General features: G+C 37.1%; 1 protein-coding gene across 5 annotated transcripts in view; it reads left to right on the forward strand.

Moving 5' to 3' along the window:
• The window catches only part of LOC115211014 (rho GTPase-activating protein 18), a 171,113-nt gene extending 160,714 nt beyond the window's left edge, over positions 1-10,399 (forward strand). For 4 of the 5 annotated variants that reach the window (XM_029779858.2, XM_029779857.2, XM_036502320.1 and 1 more), the window contains exons 14-20: positions 2,010-2,092; positions 4,396-4,602; positions 4,941-5,006; positions 5,411-5,464; positions 6,844-6,989; positions 8,862-8,977; positions 9,942-10,399. In XM_029779858.2, the coding sequence (XP_029635718.1) occupies positions 2,010-2,092; positions 4,396-4,602; positions 4,941-5,006; positions 5,411-5,464; positions 6,844-6,989; positions 8,862-8,977; positions 9,942-10,027 (758 nt within the window). In that variant the 3' untranslated portion in view covers positions 10,028-10,399. The remainder of the gene's footprint in view (positions 1-2,009; positions 2,093-4,395; positions 4,603-4,940; positions 5,007-5,410; positions 5,465-6,843; positions 6,990-8,861; positions 8,978-9,941) is intronic. The other variant, XM_029779860.2, reaches the window with a different exon arrangement.
• The last annotated feature ends 7,003 nt before the right edge of the window (positions 10,400-17,402 follow it).

The raw sequence follows: 17,402 nt of genomic DNA on the forward strand, positions 1-17,402 counted from the left end.
CCTCCTTTAACCATTCTAATTGGGAACAATAATTGTCTGATTTTGCAGAGCAAACTCATAATACACAATTCCTTTCCAATCCCACCAGATAGATAGATTCAGCTTTGGTTACTAACCAAACTTTGGAGTGATTAAAGGTCATTCATCTCATTTTCTTTGGTACTTTTCTCATTCCGCATTATTCTAAAGAATCCATTTTTCATCAGCTGTAATCATTTTCTTCAAAAATGGATCATTTTTGTTGCATTTGAGCAGAGAATCACTGATGGAAATGCAGTCCTTTAAATTCTTCTTCCATTAACTTAAACCATCCAAGCATCATAATAATTTGCATATCCAACTGCTTTTAAATGCCTTATAACACTTATATGAGATCTGTGGAATATTTCTGCAGTGTCTCATGTCATGTGACCTGGATTATTTTTCAATTAGCATTTCAATTTGACCTTCATCTTCGGGATGATTTTAACTTCTAAGCCTAACAACCCACTTCCAAACAACCCTCTCAGTTCTAGCACCGTCTCCATAAACGGCACAGATCTTCTTTGTTATTTGTACAATAATTTTTCCTTTCTAGAAATTAAAGAACATCGAATGACAAAAATGTATCTTATTTTCCTCCGTTTTCACATTTAATGTAAAAATGGTAGACATAAAATATTCACAACAGTAATGCTATGGAAAGACATGTGGAAATGTGACCTTTCAGAAAATATGTCCTTTGTTTCTGTTACGTGAGAAATGAAATCATGTTTAAATGCGACCAGCTGAAAAATGGTATCAACTTTTGTTCCAACCCCGAAACTGAGAACATATGGAAATGTATGCATTAATAACATCAAGCTCAGGCTTGCTTTGGGGTACAGTCCCACTGTGGGATAACCTTGGGCAAGTATTTTCTACCAGCCAAAGCCTTGTGAGTGGATTTAGTTGACAGAGACTGAAAGGAGACTGTCATTGTATGTATGTGTGTGTGTGTGTGTGTGTATTTGTGTGTGTTTCCTTGTTTTGACATCATACATTAGTTGTAAGCAAGTATCACCATAATATAAATGGTGTTATTTGTTTTAAATTTTCCACAAAAACCTGTCTGGCCCTTGCTAAAACCTACCTCAACCAATTCTTTGCCTGAACCATGCAAGCGTGGAAAAGTGAATGTTAGAGCAATGATGATGAGACAGGTTGTGTGGGAGAAAAAGGAAGGAGTCCCAACTCGTGCTTTTCTTCTTACTGCACCAATTCCTCAATAAACTAAATTTTGATGCCATTTTCTACCATTTAAACTTTTTTTTTCTCAAGCCCTTGAACTTCTAAACCTGGTTACTGAAAATACAGTAATTTTCTGAATGGGATGCTGATCCATTGCAGGGCTCAAGGCCAGCAATTTTGAGGGTAGGAGTCAAGTTGACTAGATTGACTCAAGTACTTGACCGCTACTTCATTTTATTGACCTCCAAACAGATGAAATGCAAAGTTGACCTCAGTGGAATTCAGAATATTTTGTTTGACTTGTTAAGGATTTTGCAGGCTTACCACCTCATTAAACCCTTTCGTTTCTGTATTTCTGTTGAAATGTTCTGTGTTTCTTTCAATTAATTTTAACAAAGAATTTAGTAAAATAACTTAGTTATCATTCAGCTAGTGTTAGGAACATAAATTGTGACTAAGGTTTGGTGGAAGATTTTAATTCAAAACTTATGAAAACAAGACATTTGTACTCAGAGCCAGAGCTGGTTTCAGCCAGGTTGGTTCATGCCTTAGTTAGTTGACTTCTGATTTATTGTAGTCAAACCAATAATCACTTTCCAAACACCCTACAACATACACACAAACACTCACACACACATATACAGACAAGTTGACTTTGTCTATTCTGATTTCTCTCTCTCTCACTCACACACACACACACATTGTCTGCCTTTTTCAAACTCTGAATTATTCTCTGTTGATATTTATTTGTGGCTCTTGTCTCAAACCGTTTCCTAACTTTCTGTTTTATATTTTTCCAGTCATCCCCAACCTCCGGGATCAACTGAAAGCTCTGAATCTCCTGTTCATGGTCTTACCTGATGCTCACAGAAACTCACTTATGGTCAGTATTCTATAGGGATTCTGGGTTTCTTTTTTTTCTTCTTACATTTTCTTTGTTCTTAAGATGAAGTTGAACTATATTGTACACTTGTTAGTTTTACAGTGATCCCACTACTGCTTTTTACAGCATTAATATATTCCTAACAGAGAGATATATACAGTGTGATTCAGAGGGATCTGTCTCTGTTTAAAAAAAAGTTAAGATAAGGTTAATAAGTAGAAATCAACATTTATTGATGGACAGGAATCAATAAATAAATGCCACATTTGCAAGCATGTAAGACATGCTTTTTCTATTTTCAAATGTATATAAAAAGAAAATTGACCTGCATCTAATGTGACTGTATTACAAATGAGAGACCCAGTGTCATAGGTACAATAATTGTTACTAATAATAAAATAGAGAAAACCAACCAAAATATTGTTGTTTGGACAAACTTATAAAAAAATACTTCCATTACATTGTGAAGAGATCACATCATCTCATTTATACCTTGTTTCCCAGCAGACATAATCTACACCTGATATGTATCTTATGTTATTTAATGACAGTATTACCTTTAAGAAACAAATTTTTAATTATTTAAATAAAAAATTGTCCTAGAAAAATGTTAAAGTCTCATTTGCCTGTCCGCTATTTGCAATGAGTGGATGACAACAAAACCACAGCAGTGGTCTGCCACCCTGGGGTCCAATTGCAGTAACACATAACCTCATAGCCAGAAATATGAGTTTTACATTCTCTATGATGATTCTCTGGACCAAAATATAAACAACTACACAGTTGATCTGGAAGAATATTAGATTCAATATTCGTATAACGTTTAGTTGTGGTAAAATTATGGTTTCACACTTTATTCCAAAACACTGTCAGAGTATTGTATTTCCATACACAGAATCATCCATTTTCTTCTATAAAACCATTTTAAAATCTCTTTCAACAAATATATGATGAAACATTAAATTTGCTTTTTATTTTTCCCTAAGATACAGCTGTAAAATAATGGTGCATCTTATACATCAGCAAAGGTAGCGAACTGGCCGGGTCAGACCCTCGGACAAAATGCCTTGTAGTATTTATTCTGACACTTTATATTCTGGGTTCAAACCATATCAAGGTCGACTTTGTCTTTCCTCCTTCCAGGATTGATAAGCAGTCTGGACTGATGATCTATCAGAACCATTTGAGCATCACACGTGATGCCATATTCTGTCTAGTGCTTTGCATTCTGAGTTCAAATCTCACCATTGCCTGTATGAGTGATAGACTTATGTCACCACCTCGTAGCACCTTGGGGGCCTTTAGCAGGGGCCACTCTGCTGCAAGTATTCAGGCCTGATCTTCAATGTCAAGATCTCTCCCCCTTTATTTCCTTCCCACCACTTTCAGAGGTCCTCTAAAGGGTCAGGTGCACTGCCTCTTCTAAGATAAAGAAATATAAATGAATAAATATTTCAATGACTGTTCAATATTTAAGATTTCTTTCCACAATATCATTTATCTTACTCATAAGCCTCCTGAAGAAGGTCACTCACAGACATCCGCAACAAACACAGATTAGATGAAGCTCTTCAGCTCTTTAACTGCTCGTCTAAGAGAAGGTAAATCCATAGAAATCTTGCATCCTCTTAACTTCTGGGCTCATGGCACTTGTTGCCCCGGACCAATGCAAGTTTGAAGGACAGAGATTGAGACTGGCTCTGCACAAACCATGACCAATATAATAATAATTTTCATTGTACAGGTTGTTCAGCAAACATTAGCATCAAACAGCATCACATTTTATTCAAAAATCCAGTTGTGATAGGAAAGCAGGCAACAACATCATCATCATCATCATCGTTTAACGTCCACTTTCCATGCTAGCACGGGTTGGATGGTTCCACCGGGGCCTGGGAAGCCAGGAGGCTGCACCAGGCAACAGTCTGATCTGGCAGTGTTTCTACAGCTGGATGCCCTACCTAAAGCCAACCACTCCGTGAGTGTAGTGGGTGCTCTTTATGTGCCACCAGCACAGGTGCCAGGGGAGGCTGACAGTGGCCATGATCGGTTGGTGCTTTTTACGTGCCACCGGCACAGAAGCCAATCAAGGTGGTGCTGGCATCGGCCATGTTCGGATGGTGCTTTTTACGTGCCACCGGTACAGGTATCATGGGGACAGATAAAGGATGCTACAAGAAGTCTTCTGCTTTGATCCTGCACACCGGTGGTCAAAGCAAGTAGCCATTTTTTTTTAGTTTTTATCCCTAAATTGATGAATGTTAAAATAATGTGATTAATGAAATAATTTTCTTCCATTGTAGATTTTATTAAGATTCCTGAAGAACGTCATATATTACCAAAATGAAAACAAAATGACTTTGTCAAATGTTGCAATGATTATGGCACCAAATCTCTTCCTCTCTTCATCATCAAAAAAATTAAAGAATTTCAAAGACTGGGAAATTTCAATAGCTGTGCCTGCCTACATTATCAAATTGATGGTCAATTATATTGATATTTTATGGACAGTAAGTTCTTCACTTTTTACCCAATTCTAATTGTGGCTATTATATTGGGTTGTCCAGAAAGTTCATGCCAATTTATAGTATCTTGTCCAGAAAGTTCATGCTGATTTATAGTAGCAGAATTGTTAACATGTTGACAAAATGCTTTGCCTGTCATCCTTTTCAGGGTCGATAAAATAAGTACCAGTTGTGTACTGGGGTTGATATAGTTGACTTCCTCCTCCCCATAAAAAAACTGCTGGTTTTGTGCCAAAATTTGAAACCATTTATTGTAGTTGGAAATAAATCCCTGATCTTTATTTCTGAATACTAAAGTAAATATTTCTCTTTGTTCCTCTTAGATCCCTCCATCAATGATCCAGCAATTGAGACGCCGTTATGAATTGGAAATAACCAGAAAATCTAGGGTATTTATCAGCCATGCTTTTTTTCTTTTCTTGTTTTCTGGGGGACGGGAGGGTTCTACATTATATGTGGCCCAGTTCAGTGTTACTTTTCGTTTTTGCTGTAGGTCATTGTCATCGTTATTATTATCAATGTTTTATTCACCTTTTGTATATCGGAGACAATGATATCTGCTCTTTCAAGCGTGTGGCTGGTTGTGAATATACACCATTGAAATGAAGAGTAAAAGCCTGAAATGCATCTGGTCACTTTTGGCTGGCCATTGCTGAAATGAATTTCCATCTCTCGCTGTATGTGTATTTTTAACAGAGATGTTGTCTCAGGACAAATACGGCTGTAACTGGCCTATCAGTTTATTGTATATACATTAGTTATGATATAGAGATGGCTATTTTATATATTGCAGAGATTAAAAATACCTGGCAAGAAAGAACCAGTGAAAAAAACTCATTTGTCTGAGGTAAGTATTAAAAAACAGAAGCTTATATTTACATATATTTGTTTGTAAATGTGGTTTGGTGCAGTGTATGTTTGGGGGGGGGTGTATTGTATGTGCTGCGGTGTGTGCATTGTGGTTTGTGCCAATATGGTGTGTGTGTGTGTATGTGTGTGCGTGCGCGCGCGTGTGAAGTGGTACATGTATGTGTGTGAAATGAGTGTGCATATGTGTTGTATCATGTATATGTAGTGTGTTGAGTGTGTGTTGTATATGTCTTGTGTGATGAGTGCATACGTGTGTATTGTATGTGGTGTGTGTATGTATGTGTGTATGTGATTGTGGCATAGTGTGTTTATGTGAAATGATGTGTTTGCTTCAGTTTGTGTACATACACATATTCATTTATGCAAAAGCCTACATCAATAAACAATCCCTTGATCTCTTGTGACCCAGCTTATCTATAAATAAAGGATTATCCCTGTTGACCCCTAAAAATCTAAAGAAGAATGTGTGATGTAATGGAAATAACTACAAGCAAGGATTGGACTAAGAGTAGCAGACATGCTTCACCAGAATCTTTCCACCAAACACAACATGTAGGAGCCTCTACATAGATCTTTGAGCTACATGAAGCAGCAGCCAGATTCCTCTTAAATGGCTAATAAAAGACATGTAAAGAAGTTCCAGGAGATCCAAGAAGAAGGAAAATGTGGAAGAGAAAGACCAAAGAAGACAGCAGGAATGATAAAATCTGATCTCAAGATGTTGAACCTGATAAAGTTTGAGATAAAGGAATGCCACAAATGTTGAGCTGCAGTATTGGAAAGGAGCCATCCAACTCATGCCAGCATGGAAAAGCAGACGTAAAAATGAGGATAATGAAAGCTATTTATGACCACTTCTATCTGTTGCTTGTTGCAGTCATTGAACTGTGGCAATGCAGGGACACCAGCTTGAAGTGTTCACGTGTTTAGCTGCACAAATCGACCCATTGGTTATTTTTGAAGTCTGGTATTCTATCAGTCTCCTTTGCTCAACCACTAAGTTATGGAAACATAAACAAACCAACACCAGTTGTCAGGCTGGGTGGGGGTGGGAGGCAAGCAAAGACATGCACATTGTACATACATGTGATACACACACTAATGTGACTTAACATACATGACACATAGTTGTATAAATATATATGTGATGAGCTTCGACACAGTTTCCATCTCCCGAATCCACGCAGACGGCATTGTTCCAGCTTGGGGGTGCCATAGCAGAAGACACCAGCCCAAGATGCTGTGCAGTGGGAGTAAACTCAAAACCACATGGTTGCCTGCACATTGGGGTGTAACAATTAAAATTTTGTGTACGGCCTAATTAGTTGTTCATTGTTTGTTTGCTTTTCTTTTTAGTCACCTGACCAATTAGATAATATGATTGACATTCAAGTGCCTCATTTATCAAAATCAACAAGAATACAACTCTTTGAGGCTTTGGTTGTGGAAGATATTCTATTCCATGTGCAGAAAATGGAACATCATTTTAATGAGAACAAAAGGTAAGACAACCAGCACAGAACGATTTATTTGGATTTATTTATTGTTTGTGCTGTTATTAGCAGTTCCATCACCAAAAACAAGTTCCTTAGACATTGGGCAATGTAGCAATAGGTGTATTGTGCTCATGTAAAAAAGCAGGATGGCCATGGATGGCAGGCAGTGGGCAAAAGAACACTTAAACACACTCACATACACAGAATCATAGGGACAGAAGAGGAGAAGGTGAAGGAGAGCAGGTAAATAACAGTTGACTGGCTTCTGTGCCAGTGGCACGTAAAAAGCACCAACCGATCGTGGCTGCTGCCAGCCTCCCCTGGCACATAAAAAACACCCACTACACTCACAAAGTGGTTGGCTTTAGGAAGGGCATCCAGCTGTAGAAACACCGCCAGATCAGACTGGGGCCTGGTGCAGCCTCCTGGCTTCCCAGACCCCTGTCAAACCGTCCAACCCATGCTAGCATGGAAAACGGATGTTAAACGATGATGATGATGATGATGTTGGCTGTGGTGGAATAAAAGCCTCTGCACGATTTCATATTTCTCCTGGCAGTCATTTTGCTGAGTTGCTTTTCATGTCAGCTGTTTGTGAGCAGAGTGAATTTCGTTTTTTGCCTTAACGGGGGTAGTTGCTAACTTCAGGATTTATGGCAAACTGTTCCAATTGAATACATCACTACAACTGTGTGGATCTGAGATGGGCTGGAAGTAGAGGGTCAGCGACGTCACTTGAATGGCCAAGGGGCCTTGCTAGAAGGGGAAGAGCAAAAGAGGTCATGTGAGCTGAAGGACAACAAGCATGGGTCTGTTTTTGCTCACATGCCCTCCCCCCCTCATTCGTCTCCTTCCAGTAAGGCCCTTCAGCTGTTCAAGTAACAGAATTGACCTGATACTTCCAGCCCTTCTCAGCCTCACAAATTGCTACAATAACATTAATATACTGTTTGATTAAAGGTTGCTGGCCTGATGGATTACGGCTCATTAAACATATCTATCTAAATAACAACAATCAGGTCTTTATATTTATTTGTACCTCATTGTTGCTAATAACTTTTAAAATTATTGTTTAATATTTCCTGTAAGTGGAGTTTTAGTTTGTGAGCTGCAAGAACTGTTTGTACGTTGGGCAAAATGCTTAGCATTTCTTTTGGTTCCTTATATTGTGTTCAAATCCTGCTGTGGTAAGATTTGCCGTTAATCCCTTTGGGGTTAATAAAATGAAATATCAATCAAGTACTGAGATGCTGTGATTGATCGATCCCCTCTCCTCAAAAGTTGCTGACCTTGGACCTTGCAAAGAACGAGTGACCTCTTCAGCAGGAATGTTATGCTCTCAGTCACTTAAATGCCATAGAAACTAAGTAACTTGCTTTATAAGTCCTAGGGCTAAATGAAATAATAGCAATAATAAATGCCCTGATGCAGTACCAGACAGTGGCTCTCGTGGCTTCTGATCTTAACTGACTGGAAGTGTTATCATGTACATTGTTTTGTCTTGGAGTAAAAGATGGTCTACAGCAAATATTCTGCTCAATACCATGGATTTGCTTGTCAGTTGTTTGACCTTAACCAGTTGAGCATGTCCCTTAGTGGCTGATGATATGTGCATCTCTGATCACGAGCAGAAGTAGTGGGGGAGCATCATAGCCATATGTTGAGAGGAATTCTTTGGGATTTAGATAATTCACCTCTGGAAACATGGGTGTTTCGTTCAACATCCTTAAACAATCCTTATCCAGGGACCTTTTGAGCGGGATGGGCTACTCAACCTGCAAGGTTTTATGTCCTATCAGATGCCTAAACACCCCACCTGCACCCTTTGTACACCTCTGATGACAGTAAAATTTACGACTGTAATTTTCTTCTTTCTAGTGATTCTTACCAAAAATGGCAAAACCAGCTTCACCACAGTCATCATCATCATCATCATCACCATCAGCAACAGCAGCCTCCTCAACTTTACCTTTATGAAGTTGGCGGCAACATTGGTGAGTATGAAGAACTTGGATTAAATTTGTTTTTATAAGTGTAAAAGTGAAACTTTGTTGATTGTTTTGTCCACCCCTAACCCCCTCCTTTAGCATTCTCATTACTCTGTAAAATGTAATCCTTATTTATTCACATTGTTTCCAATTAATTATTATTGGAGATTTCGACTGAACGCTAACGAGAAAACTAATTTCTATTCAGCATAACATTTTTTACTTTTATATCTTACATTAGTATCCTTTTTTTTTTTACTATTTCTTTGCAATGCTCCCTCCCTCTCTCTCTCTCTCTCCCTCTCTCCCCCTCTTTGTCTTCCTCTCGCTCTCGCTGTCCCTTCTTTGCATACCACCTCTATTCTAATTAGTCTTTCTATTTCTCTATCTTTTTCACTCTTCACATGTTTTTTCCAGTGTCCTTTTTCTCTTCAGTCTTTCTCCCTTGTCTCTCTCACAAACTTCATTTCTATCCCCATCCCCTGTTATTTTATTTAATTCTGTTCATCTTTTCCCAGCACACTCTTATATATTTCAAGAACATCTCTGAAAGTTTTTACACTATTTCTATTTAGCTTATCAAAATTAGAAAATTTTCATTTCACATTTCATATATATTGGCAAATATGGCCATCGCAGCATTTTCATACGACGGAAGATGACATGTACTAGCAGAAAAGCACCCAGAGGGCTGTGTTTCTGCTGATTGGGAATTTATCTCAGCACATTAATGATATTTACCATTTTGGAAGAATGTATGGCAAAGAATGAAGGCCAACAGACTATGAAGGGATATTAACTGCATACAAATCCTTAAACCATGCCCACTACACTTGCTTTCTTCTGCTCAAGTGATAAACATGGTCTTCGTTCCTTGTGTTCACAATTACTGACATTTACTTTTTTAAAAGAACTCTTAAAGCCTCTCATTTATTCTAACTTTTCCCCTTTTCTTTATTTCCTATTGCAGGAGAGCGATGTCTTAAGTCTAATGCCTCAGTAACAGCAATACACCGAATAAACCCTGGTGCTGAATGGGTGATAAGAAAAAGATGAATTGGCAGCATTCTCCACTGCAAATGACCAATTTCCATAAACACCAAACTCTGAAATTTGTGTTTAACTAAATTATTTTGTATGGGCCACTGTTTAAGTTGATATATATTATAACAAGTGTCTGAATGCGTTTTGTGTGTGCATGCTTGCATACAAAGATACCTGTATGCATAAGTGTGTTTCCGTGCGTGTGTGTATAATTCATACACTCTCTCTCAGAAAGAGAATGATGGGTGAATGGACAGATATAGATAGATACACACAAACACACACACCATGACATATGCCAATATGTATGTATGTATATATATATATATATATATATTACTCTTTTGTGTGTTTGTACACATATATATGCAAACATGTATTTATATATATGTATATTTACATACACATATATAAAGACAGTATACACCCACATCACATATATACATGTATGTACACATGAAGATATAAGTATATATATATAATTTTAAATTAATAATAAAAGGGTAAAATTTATTAATTAAATTAATTACTCAATCAATTAATTAATAATTTCACCAAGTAGATCAGTACGTTAAAATAACCTTTATAGGTAAAATTATACAAATATTTTATAATTATAAACATAATTATAATATATATATATATATATGGGCATTTGTATATATGTATGTGTGGAGGGTATGTATGTGTTTGTGTGTATATATGTATGTGTGTTGGCATATATGTGTGTATGTATATATATTATATATATATGCATATGTGTGTATGATATTTCCTAGTATTGTATGTAGCATGGCAATGAAGTTTCTATGTACATAGACTATAACATTTGACAACTTAAATTTTCAACTCAAAATATTTCAATTCAGTGAAAGCATGCTTGCAAAGATACATTTTCTCATATCACATATGTTTTGTTTTTTTTTCTGTAGCCCATAAAAACTCTTATGCAAATAACATTTTAATTAACTAAATAAAAGAAATGAATTCTAGTAAATAAAAAATTGATGTCACATAACTGAGTAATCAAAAAATTTAGAAAATCTGAATGTGTGAATTCATGTGTGTGTATGTGCATGCACATGTGTGTATCTCTGTGTGTGCATAGACACACACGCATATATATATATGTAGACTTATTTATATATATAAATATTAGTGTGTGTGTGTACAGGGAAAGAAACCAGGTATGCCAGCTGGCATTGGCTCCTAACTTTGAAGGGGCCTTCTCCCACCAGTCAAAGACCCAGGGAAACACTTTGGTAAAGAATTACTGTTTTTCTAAATCATTTAATTCTCTTATTCTGTCATGTGACTTGTATCCATCAAGTATACTATATGTGCATATATCCTTCAAGTATGTGTGTGTATATATACACACACAGACATACATACATTTTATGCACATATGTATATATATATATGTGTGTGTGTATGTGCATATATATATATATATACATACACACACACACGTACAAATACTAAAAGGATGCATGTCCATATAGTTTATATGTATATATTTATTTAGATATAATGCATGTTTATATAGATGTATATTTCATATACATACAAACACGTGTGTGTATGTGTGTATATGTACACACACACACACATGATTTGATATCAGTTTGACATGGTTCCTTATAAAATAAAAGATTGTCGGCTGAGACGATGAACCCATCTTCTCAGGCATTTGAGGGAGAGTTTTGAGAAAACTCTTCAGAAGTCTGATGAAATGCTTTTTGTCGTATAAGTTCAGGAAACTTTAAGTCATGAAGGGCTGATTAAAACTGTTTTAAACACAAATACATGTAACTCCTACCAAATGTGTCGAGTGCTACTTTCTTTAGTTTTTCCACTCATCTGTATACACACACACACACACACACAAACCGAATGGGAAAACAAAAATCATTGAAAATGTTCTGCTTTTTGTTTCATTTTTTTTTTTTCATTTGTGAATGCTACTTTCAAAAGTACTTCATGGAATGTAAATATTAAATGAATGCTTTCACTCTATTTTTCAATAAAGATTTGCTCAAACCGTTACTTAACATAATATCATCTTTCATTAGAACTTTATTCAACCTGAAGAAGATATTAAAACAAAAGATTTCACACTATCTTCTGTGTTCCTTCTTATATATCCTCACAAGCTGACGTGAGAGCTATAACATTGATGATATCCATATAAATTGGGATTGTGGTTAAGAAGTTCGTTTCACAACCATCTTGTTTTAGGTTCAATCCTACTCTGTGGCTCCTTGGACAAATGTTTTCAACTGTATCCTTGGGCTGACCTCTGCCTTTTGAATGATAATTGTAAGACAGTAGAGATTGTTGAAACAATCAAGTGAAGACATGTAGATGTGTGTTGTGTGCAAGAGATATGATTGAGGGGATCCTCATACAGACTGCTTGTTGGCAAGAGACACAGACACAATAATTTCTAGGTGAATTGCAATGAGGGTTTAGGTGGTGTAGGTTCTCTTTTGGCAGAGAAATGGGCAGATAAGGTGATTAAGGTTGTCAGGATTAGTGATAGAATTATTAAGCTAAGTCTGGTGTTGATCAATGTAACAGGGTCATTCATCTCTGCATTTGCTCCACATGTCAGACTCACAGACGTTCAGAAGGACCATTTCTATGAATCTCTTCTGTAGACTTCTTCAACAACGAAAGACAACGACGTTCTCATCATGGCAGGGGATGTCAATGGTCATGTTGGAAAGCACTCCAATGGATCCCATGGAGGTTACGGCTTTGGTTCTAGAAATGAGGAGAGGGAAAAGACAGTTGGAGTTCTGTGATGCAAATGAATTACTGATTTGCAACACTAACTTCAGGAAACCTACCAACCATCTGATCACTAGCCAGATTGACTATATTCTCACCAGAAACAGGCATAATTTCAAAGTCCTCCTCGGTGAAGAATGAACAACTCAGCATAGGAAAGGAGGTTATGGAAGCACAAGGATCCTTCAAACAGGATGAAATTTAGAGATGTTTTTAATGAAACTTTTGATGAGAAGGAGGAAGAGACAGACGCATATGACATAGAGTACATCTGGAAGTTCTTATGGCACAATCTACTGAGAGCAAAAGCCCAATCTGTGGCTGGAGCAAAGCTTCTGCCAGACCAAGGGTGACATGGTAGAGGAACTGTGAGATCGGTAGGGCCATAAAAGAGAAGAGATGGGTTTGGAAAGTGGGGGCAGCAAAGACCCATATCAAATCTCTCAACTGGCACAGTGCCACACCCCCTCAATACTACTCCCCTGCATCTCAGTTGAGGGGTTTTTGTTTTGCAAGGTACTTGATGACTCTGTCGTGCTGGTGTCACATAAAAAGCATTGGTGCTGGTGCCACGTAAAAAGCACCCAATACACTCTGTAAAATGATTGGCATTAGGAAGGACATCCACTTTAGAAACCATACCAGGCCCAAATATTTGACTTGTTTTATTTTAGAACTGACCAGATCTGGCCTCTCACACCTGCCCTGCAATGTCATTCTAAAACAAACAATCACATCATCAGAATCTTGAAGCTACAAGATAATAAATGATAATTTGAAACGATGTGGCGTGGCTGTGTGGTAAGTAGCTTGTTTACCAACCACATGGTTCCGGATTCAGTCTCACTGCATGGCACCTTGAGCAAGTGTCTTCTACTATAGCCTCGGGCCGACCAAAGCCTTGTGAGTGGATTTGGTAGACGGAAACTGAAAGAAGCCCATCGTATATATGTATGCGTGTGTGTCTGTGTTTGTCCCCCTAGCATTGCTTGACAACCAATGCTGGTGTGTTTATGTCCCCGTTACCTAGCGGTTCGACAAAAGAGACCGATAGAATATGTACTAGACTTACAAAAGAATAAGTCCCAGGGTCGAGTTGCTCGATTAAAGGCGGTGCTCCAGCATGGCTGCAGTCAAATGACTGAAACAAGTAAAAGAGAGAAAGAGAAAGAGAGATGTGAATAAATAAGTATTTGACAGAGTAATCTAAATGCTGAAGGGTTAAACACGTCACATACATTGAAAAAGGAACAAAATATCAGAGTGATTTACCTTCAATGATGTATTTACATGAAGTAAGATACAGAAATGGAAAGTTCCATTCCAAGGTGCAGGCTTGGGCAAAGTTTATCCCAGGAGACAAATAGTAGCCAATAGATGTGAATTCCTCTTCCTATATTAGACGATGTCCAAGGAATTAGCAAGGTCAGTACAATGTGATGTTTGTTAAGTACCAAAAGCTTAAAACTTTAACATTCATACTACTTTCTCAGATGTAAGGCTTACTCTCTTTTACTCTTTTACTTGTTTCAGTCATTTGACTGCGGCCATGCTGGAGCACCGCCTTTAGTCGAGCAACTCGACCCCGGGACTTATTCTTTGTAAGCCCAGTACTTATTCTATCGATCTCTTTTGCCGAACCACTAAGTGACAGGGACATAAACACACCAGCATCGGTTGTCAAGCAATGCTAGGGGGACAAACACAGACACACGCACGCATATATATATATATATATATATATACATATATACGACGGGCTTCTTTCAGTTTCCGTCTACCAAATCCACTCCCAAGGCTTTGGTCGGCCTGAGGCTATAGTAGAAGACACTTGCCCAAGGTGCCAAGCAGTGGGACTGAACCCGGAACCATGTGGTTGGTTAGCAAGCTACTTACCACACAGCCACTCCTGCGCCTGTTTATTCACTTTGAATTTTGGTGCCAGTTTAAATGCTAACAAGTTAAAGTATCTCTCCTAACAGTATTGCCAGTCCACTATCTGGGCTGGTGCTTTGATATTGACTCTGAAATGATAAAACAAAGTTGACTTAGGTGGAATTTGAACTCAGAGTACAGTGATTCAGAACAAATGCAGCAAGGCATTCCATCTGATAACTCTACCGATTTATAGCTTTTCACAGGTCTTAATACAAGTCAGTTACTTATACAATTTATATCCAGACTGTTATTATTTTCCATCTATAATAATTGTCTCATTTTATAAAACAGTTAATTTATATAGCTTGGGTTATGTTGAGGATTTCTAAAAAGAATGACAAGAAGCTATACATAATTGGCAAAGACTAAGAATTTAAAACCTTCATAATAAGTAAACTAAAAATATGTATATCCTATGCATATTATTTATTCCCACCAAACATTGTGAAGAAATGTTTATCTCCCTTATACTAACTGTTCATCAGGGGACTCCATGTGTTTATAATGGTAATCTACAAAACTTACAGCTTACCATATAACTTATTATTTTCTTCAGTCCATAGAGAAACAGTTGAATTTGCCGTAAGTGTGTGTCTACTACGTGCTTTTATATATGACATCATACCTTGATATTGTGTCAAATGTGATCCCTGTCAATAGGCTGCTGATATCAAATAAAGCCTGAAACACTTATCGTATGCAAATTAGTCCCTCCTATTCTCTGGGGCTACTGGATTTGTTGTGTATAGAAACAGCTTGGCTGAGTGTTTCTCTGGGATTCGTCAAGTGCTGTAAGATGTCACTGAGCAGATCTCACCAAGGGTCAAAAATTGATTAAAGCTGTTCATTTTTTTTTTCAATAAATGGAGAAATACTTAAATTTATCATGTTTATGTATTTATTATGAAGTTTTATATTTAACGGTTATTTATAAAAGAATGCATTTACCTCAGAATATATTCCTATCTCTCACTATGTCGGTCCTTTAGTACTTTCTTACCAAATTGACTTTGTCTCAATCATTGTCCATAAATTACTTTAATCTTTAATCATGAAAAAAATGCAATACTCAACATTATTATGCACTTAGAATGAAACTTTCCATTTCAAAAAGAAAGCAAATATTTCTTCATGGTTTATTTTTTTCTCATGCAGGTAGTATTACTGAATAATTCAATTCCTAAACCATTCTGTTATCCTATGTCAAAAGAAAAAAAGACACTACAGTTTTGTATTTTCATTCATTGGTTCCTTCGTAATCATTTTGACAAATACAGTTGTGGTTCTGCTTCTCAGGGTCGCAAGAAGACTGAACTATATCCAGAGTTATCTCCCATACCTAGTAAACTGAAAACGTTATTCATTGACCAATGTTATTATTTTTGTGTTCTTGTTGTTTTCTTTTCCTGGTGTAAGCGTAGTTGAGTGTTGAAGAAGTTCATTTCTCAACTAGTTTCAGGAAAATATCTTCTTCTATAACCACAGGCCAACCAATGAGCGACTTTAAGAGATGAAAACTGCACAGAAGCTCGTGCTGTCTACATATCTTCATTGTCATCATCTAATGTCTGCTGTCTTCTAGTGACCCATGAAACATCTTTTCTTTCATTTGGTGGACTTTACCAGAAAGAGTCGTGTCTTGGCCATGGACACCACAGTGACACCCTTGAATATATACAGAACCGTGATGAACCCTTGGGTTGCTAACAGGGTGTCACTATTGTCATTATTTTAATGTCCACCTTTCCATGCTGCATGGGTCAGATGGAATTCGTTGAGGCAGGTCTTATACTGCTGGGTGCCTTTCCTCTCACCAACCTCCACTCATTTTCAAGCAAGGTCATATTTCCCCATGGTCAGACATATTTTCACAGAATATTGGAAATGAATGTCACTGCTTATATAACACAGACAATCATTTACAACTACCATGCAATATCAAGAAAAGGACACACACATACACTTGCATACACATATACACACAAGACACTTTCAGTTTCCATCAACCAAATTCACTTGTTAGGCATTGGTCAACCCAAAGCTATAGTAGAAGACACTTCCTCAAAGTGCCACACTGTGGGACTGAACCCAAAACCACAGGGTTGCAAAGTAAGCAACGTAACCACTCAGCCAATTATATAAATATAATTTTAGTGCAAATTGAATAACAGAATAAGATGAAAATTCTGTAAGCATTTGTAAGAAGATGGAATTTTTTCACTTGGCAAACATCCAAACAATAGAAGCAGCATTTCAGTGCTTACATATTATTATTATTATTATTTTGGGCCATTTTGGCAATTTGGCAAGCTCTTCCCTTTTTTTGCAGTTTCAACATGAAATTAATTTTGCCACACTGCCAACAAATATGACTAAAATTATCTCCAGTTCCAGTTGCACAGAACTGTTTAAAATATCAGTAAGCTACTGTTACTGGTGTTTCAATAGCTATTATTAATAGATTTCTAACTGAGACACAAGGCCACAAAAGGATGTGAATTAGATCAATCTTAATACTTGACTGGGACTTGCACACATCTAATGTATGCTTAAAAGGGGGGAAAAAATAACCGAAAGAAACCCTTGACCTTGTCTTGGTATATTGTTGTTGTTTAACCTCAAGTTAATTTTAATTGAGATTGAGTCTCTGATA

Source organism: Octopus sinensis, linkage group LG4, assembly GCF_006345805.1.
Source record: "Octopus sinensis linkage group LG4, ASM634580v1, whole genome shotgun sequence".
NCBI lineage: Eukaryota > Metazoa > Mollusca > Cephalopoda > Octopoda > Octopodidae > Octopus > Octopus sinensis.